This window comes from Echiichthys vipera, assembly GCF_963691815.1.
Source record: "Echiichthys vipera genome assembly, chromosome: 23".
Taxonomy (NCBI): Eukaryota; Metazoa; Chordata; class Actinopteri; order Perciformes; family Trachinidae; genus Echiichthys; species Echiichthys vipera.
Window position 1 is genome coordinate 14,717,385 of NC_139848.1, and position 20,258 is coordinate 14,737,642.

The 20,258-nt window shown below is 41.3% G+C and overlaps 1 protein-coding gene across 1 annotated transcript; it reads right to left on the reverse strand.

Annotated features, from left to right (window-relative positions):
* Nucleotides 1-8,196: 8,196 nt before the first annotated feature.
* Nucleotides 8,197-11,038, reverse strand: cryaa (crystallin, alpha A; the record flags this gene model as incomplete). The annotated part of the gene is made up of 3 exons (XM_083938151.1): nt 8,197-8,406; nt 10,412-10,534; nt 10,841-11,038. The coding sequence occupies 3 exons, from the start codon at nt 11,036-11,038 to the stop codon at nt 8,197-8,199; spliced, it is 531 nt and encodes a 176-aa protein (XP_083794277.1).
* Nucleotides 11,039-20,258: the final 9,220 nt, after the last annotated feature.

A 20,258-nucleotide genomic window follows, 5' to 3' on the forward strand; every position in this document is an offset into this window, starting at 1 on the left:
AGTGAAAAAAGACTCAAAATGACCAGAAAAAAGACTCAAAATGACCACAAAAAGACTCAAAATGACTAGAAAAAGACTTAAAATGACTCTCATTGACCAGAACACGGCTCAAATGACTAGGAAAAGACTCTAAATGACTGGAAAAAGACTTAAAAGGCTAGAAAAAATGACTCAAAATGACTTCAAATAAATCTTAAAATGACCAGAGAAAAATACTTAAAATGACCAGAAAAAAAGACTCAAAATGACTGGAAAAAGACTCAAAATGACTCTTAATGACCAGAAAAAAAGACTTAAAATGACTGGAAAAAGAATCAAAATTACAAAAAAAAGACTCAAAATGTCCAGAAAAAAGACTCAAAATGACTAGAAATAGACTCAAAAAACTCAAAATGACCAGAAAAAGACTCAATGACCGGATAAAGACTCAAAATTACAAAAAAAAAGACTCAAAATGACCACATAAAGACTAAAAATGACTAGAAAAATACCCAAAAGGACTAGCAATAGACTCAAAATGACCAGAAAAAAATACTCAAAATGACCACAAAAAGACTCAAAATGACTAGAAAAAGACTTAAAATGACTCTAATTGACCAGAACACGGCTCAAATGACTAGGAAAAGACTCTAAATGACTGGAAAAAGACTTTAAATAACTAGAAAAAATGACTCATAATGACTTCAAATAAGTCTTAAAATGACCAGTAAAAAAAGACTTGAAATGACCAGAAAAAAAGACTCAAACTTACTGGAAAAAGACTCAAAAAACTCCAAAATACTGGAAAAAGACTCAAAAAAACTCTAAATGACCAGAAAAAGACGTAATAACTGGAAAAAGAATCAAAATGTTCAGAAAAAAGACTCAAAATGACTCTAAATGACCAGAAAATAGTCAAAACGACTGGAAAAAGACTCTTAATAACTAGAAAAAAGATTTAAAATATCTGGAAAAAGACTCAAAATGACAGGAAAACCATTTTTACAGCTCATCTCACAGATTTCTTAATTTTATTCTAAAGACAAGGGGAAAATGGACGTTTTTATGGGTATTTGGTGACTGATGGAGTTCTGTGTGTGTGTGTGTGTGTGTGTGTGTGTGTGTGTGTGTGTGTGTGTGTGTGTGTGTGTGTGTGTGTGTGTGTGTGTGTGTGTGTGTGTGTGTGTGTGTGTGTGTGTGTGTGTGTGTGTGTGTGTGTGTGTTTCCAGGGCCGGGGAGGTCAACAGATCAGCCTCTGAGGTGGATTCAGTTCCTGTGGTCGATTCTGACGCTCAGGAGGAACCTTTCATCGCGGTTAAACTGATAGTTTCGGTTCTTTAGTAAAGGAACAGTCAGGTTCTCTAAACTTTGATAGTTTCGGTTCTTTAGTAAAGGAACAGTCAGGTTCTCTAAACTTTGATAGTTTCGGTTCTTTAGTAAAGGAACAGTCAGGTTCTCTAAACTTTGATAGTTTCGGTTCTTTAGTAAAGGAACAGTCAGGTTCTCTAAACCTTGATAGTTTCGGTTCTTTAGTAAAGGAACAGTCAGGTTCTCTAAACCTTGATAGTTTCGGTTCTTTAGTAAAGGAACAGTCAGGTTCTCTAAACTTTGATAGTTTCGGTTCTTTAGTAAAGGAACAGTCAGGTTCTCTAAACTTTGATAGTTTCGGTTCTTTAGTAAAGGAATAGTCAGGTTCTCTAAACCTTGATAGTTTCGGTTCTTTAGTAAAGGAACAGTCAGGTTCTCTAAACCTTGATAGTTTCGGTTCTTTACTAAAGGAACAGTCAGGTTCTCTAAACCTTGATAGTTTCGGTTCTTTAGTAAAGGAACAGTCAGGTTCTCTAAACTTTGATAGTTTCGGTTCTTTAGTAAAGGAACAGTCAGGTTCTCTAAACCTTGATAGTTTCGGTTCTTTAGTAAAGGAACAGTCAGGTTCTCTAAACCTTGATAGTTTCGGTTCTTTACTAAAGGAACAGTCAGGTTCTCTAAACCTTGATAGTTTCGGTTCTTTATTAAAGGAGCCGTCAGGTTCTCTAACTTTGATCGTTTTTACTGAGCCTCCAGATTTTATGGTTGTTAGAAGTTGTGAGGCGACATTAAAGATGATGTTTGCACACTTTCACTGCCCTGACTCTGTTTCCATAGAAACATCCACATCGCTAGAGACCGAATCTCTGTCAGTCCTGAGTTCAGGTGTGTGTGTGTGTGTGTGTGTGTGTGTGTGTGTGTGTGTGTGTGTGTGTGTGTGTGTGTGTGTGTGTGTGTGTGTGTGTGTGTGTGTGTGTGTGTGTGTGTGTGTGTGTGTGTGTGTGTGTGTGTGTGTGTGTGTGTGTGTGTGCGTGTGCGTGCGTGCAATGATATCCAAAGATATTATTGTTCTTTATAAGGTATATATATAATTTTCTTCTGACTTTTCCAGTGTGCCGTGTATTCCATGTACAAAATGACTAGTAATGGATGCCAACTGATTAAAAAATTATGCAAAATTATTAAATAGATTCAAAATGACTAAAAATAGATGCAAAATGACTAAATATAGATGCAAACTGATTAAAAATGGATGCAAAATGATTAAAATACATGACTAAAAATCGAGGGAAGAGTGAAGAATAAACCCACACAGGCGTATATATATATACAGTATATATATATATATATATACAGCTTTATTGTTTGACTAAAGATTGATGCAAAATGACTAAAGATGGATGCAAAATTATTATAAATGGATGTAAAATGACTAAAAATGGATGCAAAATGACTAAAGATGGATGCAAAATGACTAAAAATTGATGCAAAATGACTAAAAATTGATACAAAATAACTTAAAATCGATGCAAAATGACTACAAATGAATACAAAATAACTAAAAATCAATGCAAAAGTACTCAAAATGGATGCAAAAAGATTAAAATCGATGCAAAATGACTAAAAAATAGATACAAAATAACTAAAAAACGGATCCAAATGATTAAAAAATGGTGCAAAATGACTAAAAATGGATGCAAAGTGATTAAAATGTATGTAAAATGACTAAAAATGGATGCAAAATTTAAAAAACATGACTAAAAATCGAGTGAAGAATAAACCCACACAGGCGTTGCCTTTCGTTAATCATACAGCTTTATTGGTTGTTTCTTTAGTACGGACTTTTCAGTGATGAGCAGGCGTCCATGGAACAAGGCCTAGACTACAGGACAGGATATATTTAAGACGAGAGAGGAGCACAAGAATGGAAGCAGCCAGGGCCTCAGAAACTTCACAGATGGAAAATCTGACACGAGCGACGTTTACCTCCAAGCTTAACCTGAGGGCGAGGTCACGTGAATGTTTCGTCCCCTCCACTTAACCATCCGCACGGGGGGGGGGGGGTTTTCTTAAGCACACAACAACGATACTAATGATACTGTGAGAGTGCGCCAAGAAGTATCGACAGAGGAGAAAGAGAAGCAAGGAGGACACGGATATCCTCGAAGGGAAAGGGAGAAGAAGCCAAGAGGCGGAGGATAGAGATTCTGTGCTCGTCCATCCCAGTCGATGCAGGGTACAGGAGGGCCGGGCCCCTCCGGCGTCAACCCCTGCCGCCTGGCCTCTAGGAGGACGCGGCTGCGTTGGGCTTGTCGTCACGGGTGACAGGGATGCTGCGCTCGCTGCGGCCGGATTCGCTCCCCCCACTGACCTTTGGCCCAGTCAGAGTCAGCAGACCGTCAGTGGACAGGGTGCAGGAGATGGCTGATTGGTCTACGCTGGAGGGGAGACGGTAGCGGCGGTGAAACTCGCGAGAAATGTAACCGTGGTCATCCTGGGAAAAAAAAACAGCAAGGTTAATGACCACAGTGGAGTCCAAGGAAAGACTGACAAGACTCTGAAAGACCAGAAAAAGACTCTAAATCAACGGAAAAAGACTCTAAATGACCAAAAAAAGACTCTTAATGACCAGAAAAAGACTTTAAATGACCGGAAACAACCAGAAAAAGACTTGTGGCAGCTAAGAGGAAGCGCTACCTTTTGGGGTTGTGATGAGGTATACCCGCTCTGCAACGTATTCTCATCAACAAGTTCGCAGGATATTGTAGGAAATCAACGGAAAAAGACTCTAAATGACCTGAAAAAGACCCTAAATCAACGGAAAAGACTTCAAATCAACAGAAAAGACTCTAAATGACCAGAAAAACGACTCAAAATGATCAGAAAAAGACTCTAAATCAACGGAAAAAGACTCTAAATGACCAAAAAAAGACTCTTAATGACCAGAAAAATACTTTAAATGACCAGAAACAACCAGAAAAAGACTTGTGGCAGCTAAGAGGAGCGCTACCTTTTGGGGTTGTGATGAGGTATACCCGCTCTGCAACGTATTCTCATCAACAAGTTCGCAGGATATTGTAGGAAATCAACGGAAAAAGACTCTTAATGACCTGAAAAAGACTCTAAATCAACGGAAAAGACTTCAAATCAACAGAAAAGACTCTCAATGACCAGAAAAACGACTCAAAATGATCAGAAAAAGACTCTAAATCAACGGAAAAAGACTCTAAATGACCAAAAAAAGACTCTTAATGACCAGAAAAAGACTTTAAATGACCGGAAACAACCAGAAAAAGACTTGTGGCAGCTAAGAGGAAGCGCTACCTTTTGGGGTTGTGATGAGGTATACCCGCTCTGCAACGTATTCTCATCAACAAGTTCGCAGGATATTGTAGGAAATCAACGGAAAAAGACTCTAAATGACCTGAAAAAGACCCTAAATCAACGGAAAAGACTTCAAATCAACAGAAAAGACTCTCAATGACCAGAAAAACGACTCAAAATGATCAGAAAAAGACTCTAAATCAACGGAAAAAGACTCTAAATGACCAAAAAAAGACTCTTAATGACCAGAAAAATACTTTAAATGACCAGAAACAACCAGAAAAAGACTTGTGGCAGCTAAGAGGAGCGCTACCTTTTGGGGTTGTGATGAGGTATACAAAAGATTACCAGAAAAAGACTCAAAATGACTAGAAATACACTCAAAAAGTCTAAAAATGACCAGAAAAAGACTCAAAATACCTGGAAAAGGACTCAAAATGACCAGAAATAGACTCAAAAAGACGCAAAATGACTGATCAAAGACTAAAAATACCTGAAAAAAGACTCAAAAAGACTCAAAATGACTGGAAAAAGATTCAAAATGACTGGAAAAAGACTCAAAAAGACCACAAAAAGATAAAAAATTACCAGAAAAAAACTCAAAATGACTAGAAATAGACTAAAAAAGGCTAAAAATTACCAGACAAAGACTCAAAATGAGTGAAAAAAGACTCAAAATGACCAGAAAAAAGACTCAAAATGACCACAAAAAGACTCAAAATGACTAGAAAAAGACTTAAAATGACTCTAATTGACCAGAACACGGCTCAAATGACTAGGAAAAGACTCTAAATGACTGGAAAAAGACTTTAAATAACTAGAAAAAAAGATTTAAAATAACTGGAAAAAGACTTAAAAGGCTAGAAAAAATGACTCAAAATGACTTCAAATAAGTCTTAAAATGACCAGAGAAAAATACTTAAAATGACCAGAAAAAAAAGACTCAAAATGACCAGGAAAAAAAGACTCAAAATGACCAGAAAAAAAGACTCAAAATGACTGGAAAGAGACTCAAAATGACCGGAAAAAGACTTTAAATAACTAGAAAAAAAGATTTAAAATAACTGGAAAAAGACTTAAAAGGCTAGAAAAAATGACTCATAATGACTTCAAATAAGTCTTAAAATGACCAGTAAAAAAAGACTTGAAATGACCAGAAAAAAAGACTCAAACTTACTGGAAAAAGACTCAAGAAACTCCAAAATACTGGAAAAAGACTCAAAAAAACTCTAAATGACCAGAAAAAGACTTAATAACTGGAAAAAGAATCAAAATGTTCAGAAAAAAGACTCAAAATGACTCTAAATGACCAGAAAAGACTCAAAACGACTGGAAAAAGACTCTTAATAACTAGAAAAAATATTTAAAATATCTGGAAAAAGACTCAAAATGACAGGAAAACCATTTTTACAGCTCATCTCACAGATTTCTTAATTTTATTCTAAAGACAAGGGGAAAATGGACGTTTTTATGGGTATTTGGTGATTGATGGAGTTCTGTGTGTGTGTGTGTGTGTGTGTGTGTGTGTGTGTGTGTGTGTGTGTGTGTGTGTGTGTGTGTGTGTGTGTGTGTGTGTGTGTGTGTGTGTGTGTGTGTGTGTGTTCCAGGGCCGGGGAGGTCAACAGATCAGCCTCTGAGGTGGATTCAGTTCCTGTGGTCGTATCTGACGCTCAGGAGGAACCTTCCATCACGGTTAAACTGATAGTTTCGGTTCTTTAGTACAGGAACAGTCAGGTTCTCTAAACCTTGATAGTTTCGGTTCTTTAGTAAAGGAACAGTCAGGTTCTCTAAACTTTGATAGTTTCGGTTCTTTAGTAAAGGAACAGTCAGGTTCTCTAAACTTTGATAGTTTCGGTTCTTTAGTAAAGGAACAGTCAGGTTCTCTAAACCTTGATAGTTTCGGTTCTTTAGTAAAGGAACAGTCAGGTTCTCTAAACCTTGATAGTTTCGGTTCTTTACTAAAGGAACAGTCAGGTTCTCTAAACCTTGATAGTTTCGGTTCTTTATTAAAGGAGCCGTCAGGTTCTCTAACTTTGATCGTTTTTACTGAGCCTCCAGATTTTATGGTTGTTAGAAAGTGTGAGGAGACATTAAAGATGATGTTTGCACACTTTCACTGCCCTGACTCTGTTTCCATAGAAACATCCACATCGCTAGAGACCGAATCTCTGTCAGTCCTGAGTTCAGGTGTGTGTGTGTGTGTGTGTGTGTGTGTGTGTGTGTGTGTGTGTGTGTGTGTGTGTGTGTGTGTGTGTGTGTGTGTGTGTGTGTGTGTGTGTGTGTGTGTGTGTGTGAAATGATATCCAAAGATAATATTTTTCTATATAAGGTATATATATATTATTTTCTTTTGACTTTTCCAATGTGCCGTGTATGCCATGTACAAAATGACTAGTAATGGATGCCAACTGATTAAAAAATTATGCAAAATTATTAAATAGATTCAAAATGACTAAAAATAGATGCAAAATGACTGAATATAGATGCAAACTGATTAAAAATGGATGCAAAATGATTAAAATACATGACTAAAAATCGAGGGAAGAGTGAAGAATAAACCCACACAGGTGTTGCCTTTTGTTAATTATACAGCTTTATTGGTTATTTCTTTAGTACGGACTTTTCAGTAATATATATATATATATATATATATATATATATATATATATATATATATACAGCTTTATTGTTTGACTAAAGATTGATGCAAAATGACTAAAAATGGATGCAAAATTATTATAAATGGATGCAAAATGACTAAAGATGGATGCAAAATTATTATAAATGGATGTAAAATGACTAAAAATGGATGCAAAATAACTTGAAATCGATGCAAAATGACTACAAATGAATACAAAATAACTAAAAATCAATGCAAAAGTACTCAAAATGGATGCAAAAAGATTAAAATCGATGCAAAATGACTAAAAAATAGATACAAAATAACTAAAAAACGGATGCAAAATGATTAAAAAATGGTGCAAAATGACTAAAAATGGATGCAAAGTGATTAAAATGTATGTAAAATGACTAAAAATGGATGCAAAATTTAAAAAACATGACTAAAAATCGAGTGAAGAATAAACCCACACAGGCGTTGCCTTTCGTTAATCATACAGCTTTATTTGTTGTTTCTTTAGTACAGACTTTTCAGTGATGAGCAGGCGTCCATGGAACTAGGCCTAGACTACAGGACAGGATATATTTAAGACGAGAGAGGAGCACAAGAATGGAAGCAGCCAGGGCCTCAGAAACTTCACAGATGGAAAATCTGACACGAGCGACGTTTACCTCCAAGCTTAACCTGAGGGCGAGGTCACGTGAATGTTTCGTCCCCTCCACTTAACCATCCGCACGGGGGGGGGTTTTCTTAAGCACACAACAACGATACTAATGATACTGTGAGAGTGCGCCAAGAACTATCGACAGAGGAGAAAGAGAAGCAAGGAGGACACGGATATCCTCGAAGGGAAAGGGAGAAGAAGCCAAGAGGCGCAGGATAGAGATTCTGTGCTCGTCCATCCCAGTCGATGTAGGGTACAGGAGGGCCGGGCCCCTCCGGCGTCAACCCCTGCCGCCTGGCCTCTAGGAGGACGCGGCTGCGTTGGGCTTGTCGTCACGGGTGACAGGGATGCTGCGCTCGCTGCGGCCGGATTCGCTCCCCCCGCTGACCTTTGGCCCAGTCAGAGTCAGCAGACCGTCAGTGGACAGGGTGCAGGAGATGGCTGATTGGTCTACGCTGGAGGGGAGACGGTAGCGGCGGTGAAACTCGCGAGAAATGTAACCGTGGTCATCCTGGGAAAAAAAAACAGCAAGGTTAATGACCACAGTGGAGTCCAAGGAAAGACTGACAAGACTCTGAAAGACCAGAAAAAGACTCTAAATCAACGGAAAAAGACTCTAAATGACCCAAAAAAGACTCTTAATGACCAGAAAAAGACTTTAAATGACCAGAAACAACCAGAAAAAGACTTGTGGCAGCTAAGAGGAAGCGCTACCTTTTGGGGTTGTGATAAGGTATACCCGCTCTGCAACGTATTCTCATCAACAAGTTTGCAGGATATTGTAGGAAATCAACGGAAAAAGACTCTAAATGACCTGAAAAAGACCCTAAATCAACGGAAAAGACTCCAAATCAACAGAAAAGACTCTCAATGACCAGAAAAACGACTCAAAATGATCAGAAAAAGACTCTAAATCAACGGAAAAAGACTCTAAATGACCAAAAAAAGACTCTTAATGACCAGAAAAAGACTTTAAATGACCAGAAACAACCAGAAAAAGACTTGCGGCAGCTAAGAGGAGCGCTACCTTTTGGGGTTGTGATGAGGTATACCCGCTCTGCAACGTATTCTCATCAACAAGTTCGCAGGATATTGTAGGAAATCAACGGAAAAAGACTCTTAATGACCTGAAAAAGACTCTAAATCAACGGAAAAGACTACAAATCAATGGAATAGACTCTCAATGACCAGAAAAAGACTCTAAATGACATGAAAAAGACTAAATGACCAGAAAAAATTTAAATGACCAGAAAAATAATAAAAATGAATGAAGACGCATACCCTCTCGTATTCTGATCAATAAGTTTGCAGGATATCGTAGGAAAACTAACGCACAGCAAAAATCCCGTAAATAGCTTAGGAAATATGACGTAAAGACATAGAGGACTTGGTTAAGATCAGATAAAGGTGGTGGTTTGTCTCAGTTCTTCCAGGACATGAACACCGGTCCCCCAGGTCCAAGTCCTGTGTTTTGGGACCCATCCACCACCCCGACCCTCCTCCCTATGTGGAGAACTGCGGTCCTATACTACGTCACTTCCTTTGACAACTGCCGCAAATGCTCTTATCGATGTCGGCGAGGGGCGGAACAGTGGAGTGGTGGTTAGCACTGTCGCTTCACAGCAAGAGTGTCGCTGTTTCGAATCCCGGCTGGGGCCCTGGGGCTGGGTTTGTATCTATGTGCCCTGCGATAGACTGGCGTCCTGTCAAGGGTGTACTTCCGATAGGGACAAGCGGTTGAAAATGGATGGATGATATCGGCGAGTCGGTCTATGTACTGATCCGGTTGGCAATGAATCAGAACATGGCTGTTAACTCTGACGTAACACCCTTTCAAAATACGATTTCTGGGTCCAAATTGAAATAAAACAGAGAACAACGGCCAAACGTGTGAACAATTCCGATCATAGAGATCACCTTTTCATCGATAGGAACGAGGTAAAATGACGATTACGTTGTTTTTTAAAAACTCAGATAAGTTCAAACAACGGGGAACACGGCACTGCGGCGTTATAGAAATATGAGGCTCTGACCGGCTGGGGCGTTACGTGCGTTACGTCACGACTGAACAGCCGGATTGTCCGATACGCAACATATGGAAGACGGAACATCTCTACATCCTAATCACTTGAACCAAAATGGAAGGGGGTCATCCCTATGTTCCCTGGGTCCACCCTTTTTCCCCAAAAGGGCCCTATGTTCCCTGGTCGCACAAGCCTCTCGCTTCGCTTATATAATTCAGCATTTTGTTTGGGCTAAGGGATATGTTAGGGTCAGGGGGTAGTGTGAGGGTCTACGTAGGCCTATTTGCCGGGGAATTCGGCACTGATTGTGGGGAAAATAACAGACCGGGAAACATAGGACCAGGGGAACATAGGACCCGGGGAATATAGACACGCTCCCAATGGAAGATATGCGTCTGCGTACATTGAGCCTTATTTACTTTGAAATTGAAAATGTTACTTTCTATTACTGAATAGAAATACAGTGTGCTTAAGAGAGGATAGGAGCACTACCTGTCTTTCTCCGTGCCTGCCCTGGATCTCCACGAAGTTATCAGTGACCTTCACACTGATCTCATCGGGAGAGAAGTGCTTGACGTCCAGGTAGACTGTGTACTTGTCCCTGTCAGACCTCACCTGTGGGACACACACAAGCACAAAAGAGTCAAGCTATAGACTTCTTCAAGAGATTGTACCCTTTAGAGGTCTCTAAAATTGGGATTTCTCTGGGAAAAATCTCTGGAACAAACCAAAACTACTAGCTATTGAAGTCCAGTTTCAAAGGGAAATTGTGTAAATACTGTTGAACTTAGCATCTTTCCTTTCTAGGAAAAAACGACGTACACATAAAGACACTTGTTTGGAGGCAGACAACTTTTCTTTACATCTATCTTTAAGCCTCCAAAGTTCATCATTAATCTTGGCGCGAAGGCGTCTCGTTACCTCAGAGGTGCCGGAGGTTGAAGAATCCAAGAAGTTGCGGAACAGCGACTGTCTGTAATAGGGACTGATGGTGGAGGTGGTGTAGGGGAAGAAGTCGTAGTCGAACATGCCCTCTCCAAAAAACTGGTCAAAGAGTCGGGCAGGGTACACGGAGCCCATGGCGCGTCTAAACCAAGGGTGCTGGATGGCAATATCCATAGTTACAGTTGGAGACAGTTTGGTCTAGCTCGGCTTGGCGTGGCTCAGGTCGGCAGATGTACCCGCTCAGCTCAGAGTCCGGCAGGTGAAGGAAGGGAGGCGCGGCGAGATAAAGAGAACGGGATGTTGATGAAAAGCAACGAGCGAAGACCGTTTCCAGAGTGCTTTTCTCTGCTGCGGCTGCCTCCTCTTTATATACCTCTGAGGCAGAAAAGAGAGGCTTTAGCCACGATCCCTCTGGAATGGCATTATCTCATGGTGGGTTGGGCCCCGTCAGCAGAATCGGGGCTGAGGATAGAGGGGGAATGCTGGGTGCAGACCCTGTTGCGACCCAGTGCCACCCATACGCCAGACACCCAGGGCTGCCAAAACAAACCCTGCTGGACGGAGAGGAGGAGGGAGGAGGAGGAGGGCCCGGCAGAGACAATGAGGCCAGGAAGCAAACTAAAGACACAAGGGATTTTACCTGAGTGATAATGCATCAAACAGACACACACATATCTCTTCTGTCAGTCAGTCAGTGAAATAATGCTGCTGTATTGTTCTGCCTGTGTGGTTGGACGGAGGGCAGATTTAGAAACAATACAGACAAGGGTTAATAGAGCGACAACAACAGACACACTTTGAGTGGAAAGATACTACCAACGTAGATCGCTTAAGTCAAAAGAAACGCATCATTTAAAGAAAAAATGGTTTTCAAATAGGAATCTTGATCACGATTCTAATGGAAAACATTGGTCCAGCGGCAGAGCTTTAGAGCTGCGGGCTCGGACTCGACCCCTTCGGCCCACAGCTTAAGAGTCGTGTCTCGATGGTAACCCAAGATTTGCGAAAAGTCTCCGGAGGTGGTTAAGGTTAGGAGTTAACCCCTGATGAACTTGAATAGTTAAGGCTGGTAAAGGAGGGCAGGAAGTAGGGATGTCACGAGAACCAATGCTTGCGATACCTTTCGATTCTAAAATTTAAAAACCACAGATGATATCTGTTGTTTTGAGGCAGAGAGGCTAATCTGAGTGGTGTGCGCCGCTACCTTGGGCGCTGCTGCCTGCCCATAGGAAATGCCCTTTCAAAATACGATTTCTGGGTCCAAATTGAAATAAAACAGAGAACAATGGCTGAACATGTGAACAATTACGATCATAGAGATCACCCTTTTTATCGATAGGAATGAGGTAAAATGACGATTACGATGTTTTTTAAAAACTCAGATTTGTTCAAACAACAGGGAACAAGGCACTGCAGCGTTATAGAAATACGAGACTTGGACCGGCTTGGGCCCGTAAACCATATTCTGAAAGGGTGTTACGTCACGACTGAACAGCAGGATTGTCCGATACGCAACTTCAGAATTGGAATGAGGGATGTCAGCAGAACCAATGCTTGCGATACCTTTCGATTATAAAATTAAAAAAAACCCACAGATGATGCCTATTGTTTTGAGGCAGAGAGGCTAATCTGAGCGGTGCGTGCCCCTACCTTGGGCGCTGTCGCCTGCCCATAGGAAATGCATGGAACGGCCGTTGCAAACATTTTACCGCGTATCATGAGTAGGGGTCTTTAGAGAGACTGGCTCTGGTGAAACTACAGGCACAAGTTCATCGTTTTTCAAACCCACCTATAAGCTAAGCTAACAGGCGCTGTGAAGTAACGACAATGGGTGAAGGTGCTCAGAAATGAAGAGGGGGATTTCAAAGATCTGATGCTCGGATCAGATGTTTGCGGCATCCTTTTACGAGCTGCAATATAGACGAGCAGCCTAAGATGATCGGGGAACGGGAGGTGTCTACTGCGTCTGCTACAGCCAATGCTAAACACTTTAGCACATGTTTCTGCTTCGGATAGAACCCTTCAGCACATGTTTCTGCTTCCAATAGGGCACTTAAGCACATGTTTTGGCTCCTAGAGGGCACTTTAGCACATCCTTTGGCTCCTTGTCAATGTTAAAAAATGAAATGTTTAAAAAGTCAAGGTAAAAAAAAAATATCAATGTTTAAAAGATCAATGTTGAAAAATTCAAGGTTAAAAAAAATAAATGTTGAAAAAATTCAACATTTGAAAAGGTTAATGTTTAAAAATTCCACATAAAAACTGAAGGTTGAATAAATCGATGTAAAAAATTGAAGGTTAAAATAAATCAACGTTCAAAAATTCAACGTTTAAATGTCAGCATACCAAATTCAATTCTTTAACCTTGAATTTATGAACTCTAAATTGCAGTCTTTATTTTTCATTCAGATACATATTTTCAATGCACAAATGCTCAGGGCTAGAAAATGCAATGACTTTTTAACACACCGATTTACTTCCATACTGTTTATTGATTAAGGGTAATTTAATCTCCCACGCCGAGATACTATTTTGGATTTCACGGCCTTTCAGTAAGACCGTACAATCTCATTTAATCAGAGCCAACGGGCCACATCTGTAGCTAAGAGTGAGTTCTAACGTAAAGACAGGGGTCACTTCCCGTGCCTGTTGTTTCACAGCCACTGGCTTCCCGCCACCTGCATTAGTGTAATCCCACAGGGCTTTTGCCAGCCAGCTCAGAGGCTTAGCCGCTCTGTGCATCCACAGGCCAAGAGCAACTGGGCCGGGCCGCCAGATCGGGGCTGTTTCAGGGGCAGTTTAGGGTGGTTGTCAGGGTTTGGGTCACTCACCGCCGCAGACCGGACGATGCTGTTAGACTGGCTGCAGTTCCGCAGAGTCAGCGTTCTGTTTGGTTTTTTATCAATGGGACGGACAATGCCTGTGCGCTTCGTGTTTCCACAGCTCTGAAAAGCTGTTTTGGCCGCCAACCCGACGGGGCTGACCCGCTCATATTCATTCACAGATTCCTGCCCTTTAATAAAGAGCTGAGAAAGTTCAAAAGAACGGGAAAGTCTGGCGTTAAAACCACTCACATCTTTAAGGGTGCACTCCCACTGTCCGTCCGTACCGTGCCCCGTGCTTAGGGTACTTGCCCCCCCCCTCCCTCTCCCCCTGCGGCCCAGGCCCGTTTGTACTCACACTACCTGGGCCTCGGCGAATGCTTCTTGCTGCCTATAAGTCACACGCATTGATGACGTCATCACGATGCGTCGCTTTGTTTACAAATCTTTCTATAGACCTCAGATTTTTTGTGCGTCTTGTCGACTGTTTTTGAATATTTTCATCGACCAAATCTGCAGTAAACACTCCGCATCACACCAACGTGAACCTTTCACCACCTTTTTTTCTATGTCCCAACGGGCGCACATAAAATGACCTCAGAACCGCCGTAGGCCTCCTGCTCGTGCTCATGCTCGTGCTCGTGCTCGTGCTCGTACGCGTGCGCACGCTAATGCTCGCACATGTGCAAACGTGCTTTACAAAAGCCCACCTCTCCCAAACGGGCTGTGTACGGCAAGCGGTTGCACTCACACTGGTCAAATGAACTAGAGTTTAGCCGTGAAACGTGCTCGGGCACAGATGGACAGTGTGAGTGCACCCTAAGGCCCTGTTCAGACGGAGATGATCTGGACAGGAAACGCAAAACGCTGTGTGCACACTGGGTGGCAAACTGAAGCATTGCCACGCAACAGCACCAAAAGCTCCAAAAGGTCGCGCATGCGTAGAAACTTCCTTCTATATCCTCCCGGAGACACAGGACGCCATACAGTGAGACAGGAATCTGCAGCCTCCATCCCAGGACTCTTGGATGTCCGACTGATGGAGACAGTCCCACATGTTTTCTGTTGTTTACCTGTACTCTGCACATGGATGTTACGGAAACACGTAAGCGACGAGAACCGATCAGAGCGCACTTTCGCGTTTTTTACCCCTTTACACGGAAACACAACTTTGGAGCCTTTTGAAGAGTTACGCTCCTGAGGGGGCTTTCACTTTTTTGCGTTTTAATCCCCAAAAGCGCAGTCGCGGCCTAAACAAAAGGCACGTCTGCGACAATATTTTGGCGTTTTCAAGCATTGTTGCGTTAACAGGGCCTTAAACTTCCCCTTCTGTAAAAGGAAGTGTTTTATGCCGAAGTGTAACTTCGGCATAAAACACTTCCTTAAAATCATCTTCCTTAAAATCATCACACTTCCATAAAATCATCCGAGGGTCTTTTTCTGCAAATACACTAATGAAATAAGCCATCGAGACAGTTTTTTCGTGTATGAACAATGAACGAAGACATCCTGGATTAAAATAACACCAAACCTCTGCAGCAGCATTAGAAGAGTCCATACACATAAAACGAAGCATCATCGATGTAGTTAGTGAACCCAGATTTATTAAAAGAGTCAGTGTTAGCCACAGCCGGCTGTTAGCGACTCTCCGGGATATCTCCGTTAATAGTTCACACGCGAAAAAAAAACTGTCTCGATGGCTTATTTGATGAGTGTATTTGCCGAAAAAGACCACGGGAGGATTTTACACGGGCATTACGCTTTGAAGTAGTTACCTCCAGGTTTCCCGGAACAATCCGCAGTCTCGCCGGCTCAACAGCTCCCTCTTCTCACAGTGGGACACAAAACAGCGAATGCAGCTAGAGTTCACACACTGAGTTTTTCCGTAATAAATACCCAGCTGATTTGTGGGACTCCTGTCCAATTGTGTCCGACAGAATTACATCGGGAAGGGACCTCTTCTCAGGAAGTGTGGACAGCAATAATTACAGTGTGTAGAAATCAACCTCCCCTTTAAAATTCACCCACAAGTCATTTATTCTTTATTTAGTCTTAAAAGGAGAAAACTCAGTGTTCACAGACTATTGATCATGATACATGAGGCTCAGTGTGGCTGTAAATCGTGGATAAAGTATGTGATCACACTCACAGGGGTGGAGCTTTGCCTCCCTCTGCTGGACTGACACCATGTCTCCTTCACTTATGAACTCTCAAATTGACAAAACTTTGTATCCATTAATAATTTAGCTACTTTTGGTACAGTGTAGACTTTTTGAAGGGCAGGGGCGAAAAGTAAAAAAAAGGGCACGTATAGCGCGTCCTCGCCCCTGAAGAGGGCACTTTAGCACAAGTTTTGGTTCCTAGAGGGCACTTTAGCACATGTTTCTGCTTCCAAGAGGGCACGCTAGCACAGGTTTTGGCTTCTAGAGGCTACTTTAGCACATATTTTGGCTCCTAGAGGGCACTGTAGCACATGTTTTGGTTCCTAGAGAGCACTTTAGCACACATTTTGGCTCCTAGAGGGCACTTTAGCACATGTTTTGGCTTCTAGAGGGTACTTTAGCACACATTTTGGCTCCTAAAGAGCACTTTAGCACACATTTTGGCTCCTAGAGGGCACTGTAGCACATGTTTTGGCTCCTAGAGGTCATTTTAGCACACATTTTGGCTCATAGTGGGCACTTTAGCACATGTTTTGGCTCCTAGAGAGCACTTTAGCACATGTTTTGGCACCTAGAGGGCACTTTAGCACATGTTTTGGCTCCTAGAGGACACTTTAGCACATGTTTTGGCTCCTAGAGGGCACTTTAGCACAGGTTTTGGCTGTAGTTGTTTTTTGAATAAATAAATAAATACAGAAATGAATGAATAAAGACATTTTTTTTCAAAAACTTTATTCAGAACTTAAATAAATACATTTATGCATAACTGTACAAATAAATAAAATAATAAATAATTACATAGGAAAATCCATAAATAACTGTAAAAATAAATGACTAAGACAATAAATAAAAGCATTAATAAATGTATCAGTAAATAACTAAGATAAAACATGAATTAATAAATAAATACATTTATGCATACATCAATAAATAAATGAATGCAGAAGTAATTGTTTAAATGTATAAATAAATAAGAGAATGAATAATGCATAAATAAATGTATAAATAAATAACTAAAATAATACATAAATGCATGAATAAATGTATATATCAATAAATGAATAAGTAAATGTAGAAGTAATTGTATAAATGAATAAATAAATGTGTTCACCTCTATTTATTTATGTATATTTCTGTGCCCATGTGTTAATGTCAAGAAGGTCCCATTTATTTATTTCTGTATTTATTTATTCATTCATTACTTTTTGCATTTGTTAATTTATTCCCGTATTTATTCATTTATTCATTTATTCCTGTATTTATTTATTCTTTTATGAATTTATTTATTACTTACTGTATTTATTTATTTCTGCATTAATTGTTTTATCCCTGTATATGTTTATCTGTATCTGTATCTGTATTTATACATTTATTAATGCATTTATTTATGTATTCCTGTATTTATTTATTCATATCTGAATTTGTTTATTTCTTTATTTCAGCATTTCTTAAATGATTCCTGTATTTATTTATTTATTTCTTCTTTTATTTATTCATCTCTGTATTTATTAATAATTTCTGCTTTTATTTATTTATTCATTAATTTCTACATTTATTAATGTATTCCCATATTTATTTATTATTTTCTGCATTTATTTATTTTTACTGTATTTATTTATGTCTGCATATTTTTTAATTCCTGTATATATTTATTTTCTTCTGCATTTATTCATGTATTCCTGTCTTTATTAATTCATCTCTGCATTTATTTATTTTTTACTGTATTTATTTATTTATTTATGCACATTTTTTCATTCCTGTATATATTTATTTTCTTCTGCATTCATTCATGTATTCCCATATTTATTTATTTATCTCTGTATTTATTTATTCATTTCTGCATTTATTTATTCTTTAAGTTATTTGTATTTCTTAGTTAATTTCTGCTTTTATTTATTTATTCATTAATTTCTGCATTTATTAATTATTTTCCCATATTTATTTATTTATTTCTGCATAATTTATTTTATTCCTGTATATGTTTATTTTTTCTCATAGCAGTGACCCCAAACTTCCCTTTCCCGGGCCACATTAACCAGCTCTAACTGGGCGTTCCCAGGCCAGTGTGGAGATCTAATCTCTCCACCTGGTCCTGGGTCTTACCCGAGGCCTCCTCCCAGCTGGACGTGCCTGGAACACCTCCCTAGGGAGGCGCCCAGGGTTCATCCTTACTAGATGATCCTGAACCACCTCAACTGGCCCTTTTCAACGCAAAGGAGCAGCAGCTTTGCCTTCCGGCTAAGCTCTCTTTTCTCCGGCCAAACTCTCCATCGTCCCCTCACTCATGAAGAAGACAAGGTACTTTTACTCCTTCACTTGTGGTAAGGACTCATTCCCTACCTGGAGTGAGCAATCCACCTGCCATCCTGCTGAGAGCCATGGCCTCAGATTTAGAGGTGCTGATCCTCATCCCAGCCGTTTTACACTCGGCTGCGAACCGATCCAGCGAGGGCTGAAGGTCACTGACCGACGATGCCATCAGGACCACATCGTCTGCAAAAAGCAGAAACGAGATCCTCAGCCCACGGAACTGCAACCCCTCCCCACCACGACTACGCCTCGATATCCTGTCCATGAAAATCACGAACAGGATTGGTGACGAAGCGCAACCCTGGCGGAGGCCAACCCCCACCGGGAACGAATCCGACTTACTGCCGAGGATCCGGACACAGCTCTCGCTCTGGGTGTACAGAGATTGGATGGCCCACAGAAGTGACCCCCTCACCCCATACTCCTGCAGCACCTCCCACAGTATCATATGCGTTCTCCAGATCCACAAAACACATGTAGACTGGATGGGCAAACTCCCAAGCCCCCTCAAGGATCATTGCAAGAATAGAGAGCTGGTCCGTTGTTCCATGTCCAGGACGGAATCTGCATTGTTCATCTTCAATCTGAGGTTCGACTATAGGACGAACCCTCCTTTTCAGCACCTTGGAGTAGACTTTACCAGGGAGGCTGAGTAGTGTGATACCCCTGTAATTGGCACACACCCTCTGGTCGCCCTTTTTAAGAACTACCACCCCAGTCTGCCACTTCCTTGGCACTGTCCTAGACTTCCATGCAATTTTGAAGAGACGTGTCAACCAAGACAGCCCCTCCAAACCCAAAGCTTTCAGCATTTCTGGATGAATCTCATCAACCCCTGGGGCTTTGCCACTGTGGAGTTGTTTGACTACCTCAGTGACTTCCGCCAGAGACACTGAAAATGATTCCCCATCAGCCTCCAGCTCTGCCTCTACAAAAGAGGATGTGTTAGTCGGATTAAGGAGTTCCTCAAAGTGTCCCTTCCACCGCCCGATTACCTCATCAGCTGAGGTCACCAGCGTCCCGTCCTGACTGTTAACAGCTTGGACGGTTCCCCGTTTCCCCCTCCTGAGGTGTGGAATGGTTTTCCAGAAGCACCTTGGTGCCGCCCGAAAGTCCTTCTCCATGACTTCTCCGAACTCCTCCCACACCCACTGCTTTGCCTCTGACACAGCAGAGGCTGCAGCCCTTCTGGTCTGTCGGTACCTTGCAACTGCCTCCGGAGTCTTCTGGGATAACATATCCTGGAAGGCCTCCTTCTTCAGTCGGACAGCTTCCCTGACCATCGGTGTCCACTACGGTGTTCGAGGGTTACCACCCCTTGAGGCACCTAAGACTTTGAGGCCACAGCTCACCGCTGCAGCTTCAGCATTGGAAGCTTTGAACATTGCCCACTCCGGTTCAATGCCCCAAACCTCCACAGGGATGCCAGAAAAGCTCCGCCGGAGGTGTCAATTAAAAATCTCTAGGACAGATACCTCCTCCAGATGTTCCCAGTTCACCCGCACTACTCGTTTGGGCTTACATGGTCTGTCCAGAATCTTCCCCCATCCTCTGATCCAACTCATCACCAGATGGTGATCAGTTGACAGCTCTGCCCCTCTCTTCACCCGAGTGTCCAAAACATGCGGCCTCAGATCAGATGATACGATCACAAAATCAATCATCGACCTTTGGCCTAGGGTGCTCTGGTACCACGTACACTTATGAGCACCCTTATGCCTCTCCAGGTGTCTCCATCATTGCCCATGTAGGCGTTGAAGTCTCCCAGCAGAACTATGTCTCCTACTGGAGCACCATGCAGGACTCCATTCAGGGTCTTCCAAGGCCGAGTACTCTGAACTGCTGTTTGGTGCATATGCACAAACAACAGTCAGGGTTTTCTTCCATACCACCCGCAGGCGTAAGGAGGCGACCCTCTCGTCCACCCGGGTGAACTCCAACACCACGGTGCTCAGCTAAGGGGTTTGTGAGTATTTATTTCTGCATTACTTTTTTTATTCTTATATTTGTTCATTTATTTGTGCTATTATTTATTTCAGCATGTATTTATAATGTCTGCATGCATTTATTTATTACAGCATTTTTTAAATAATTTCTGTA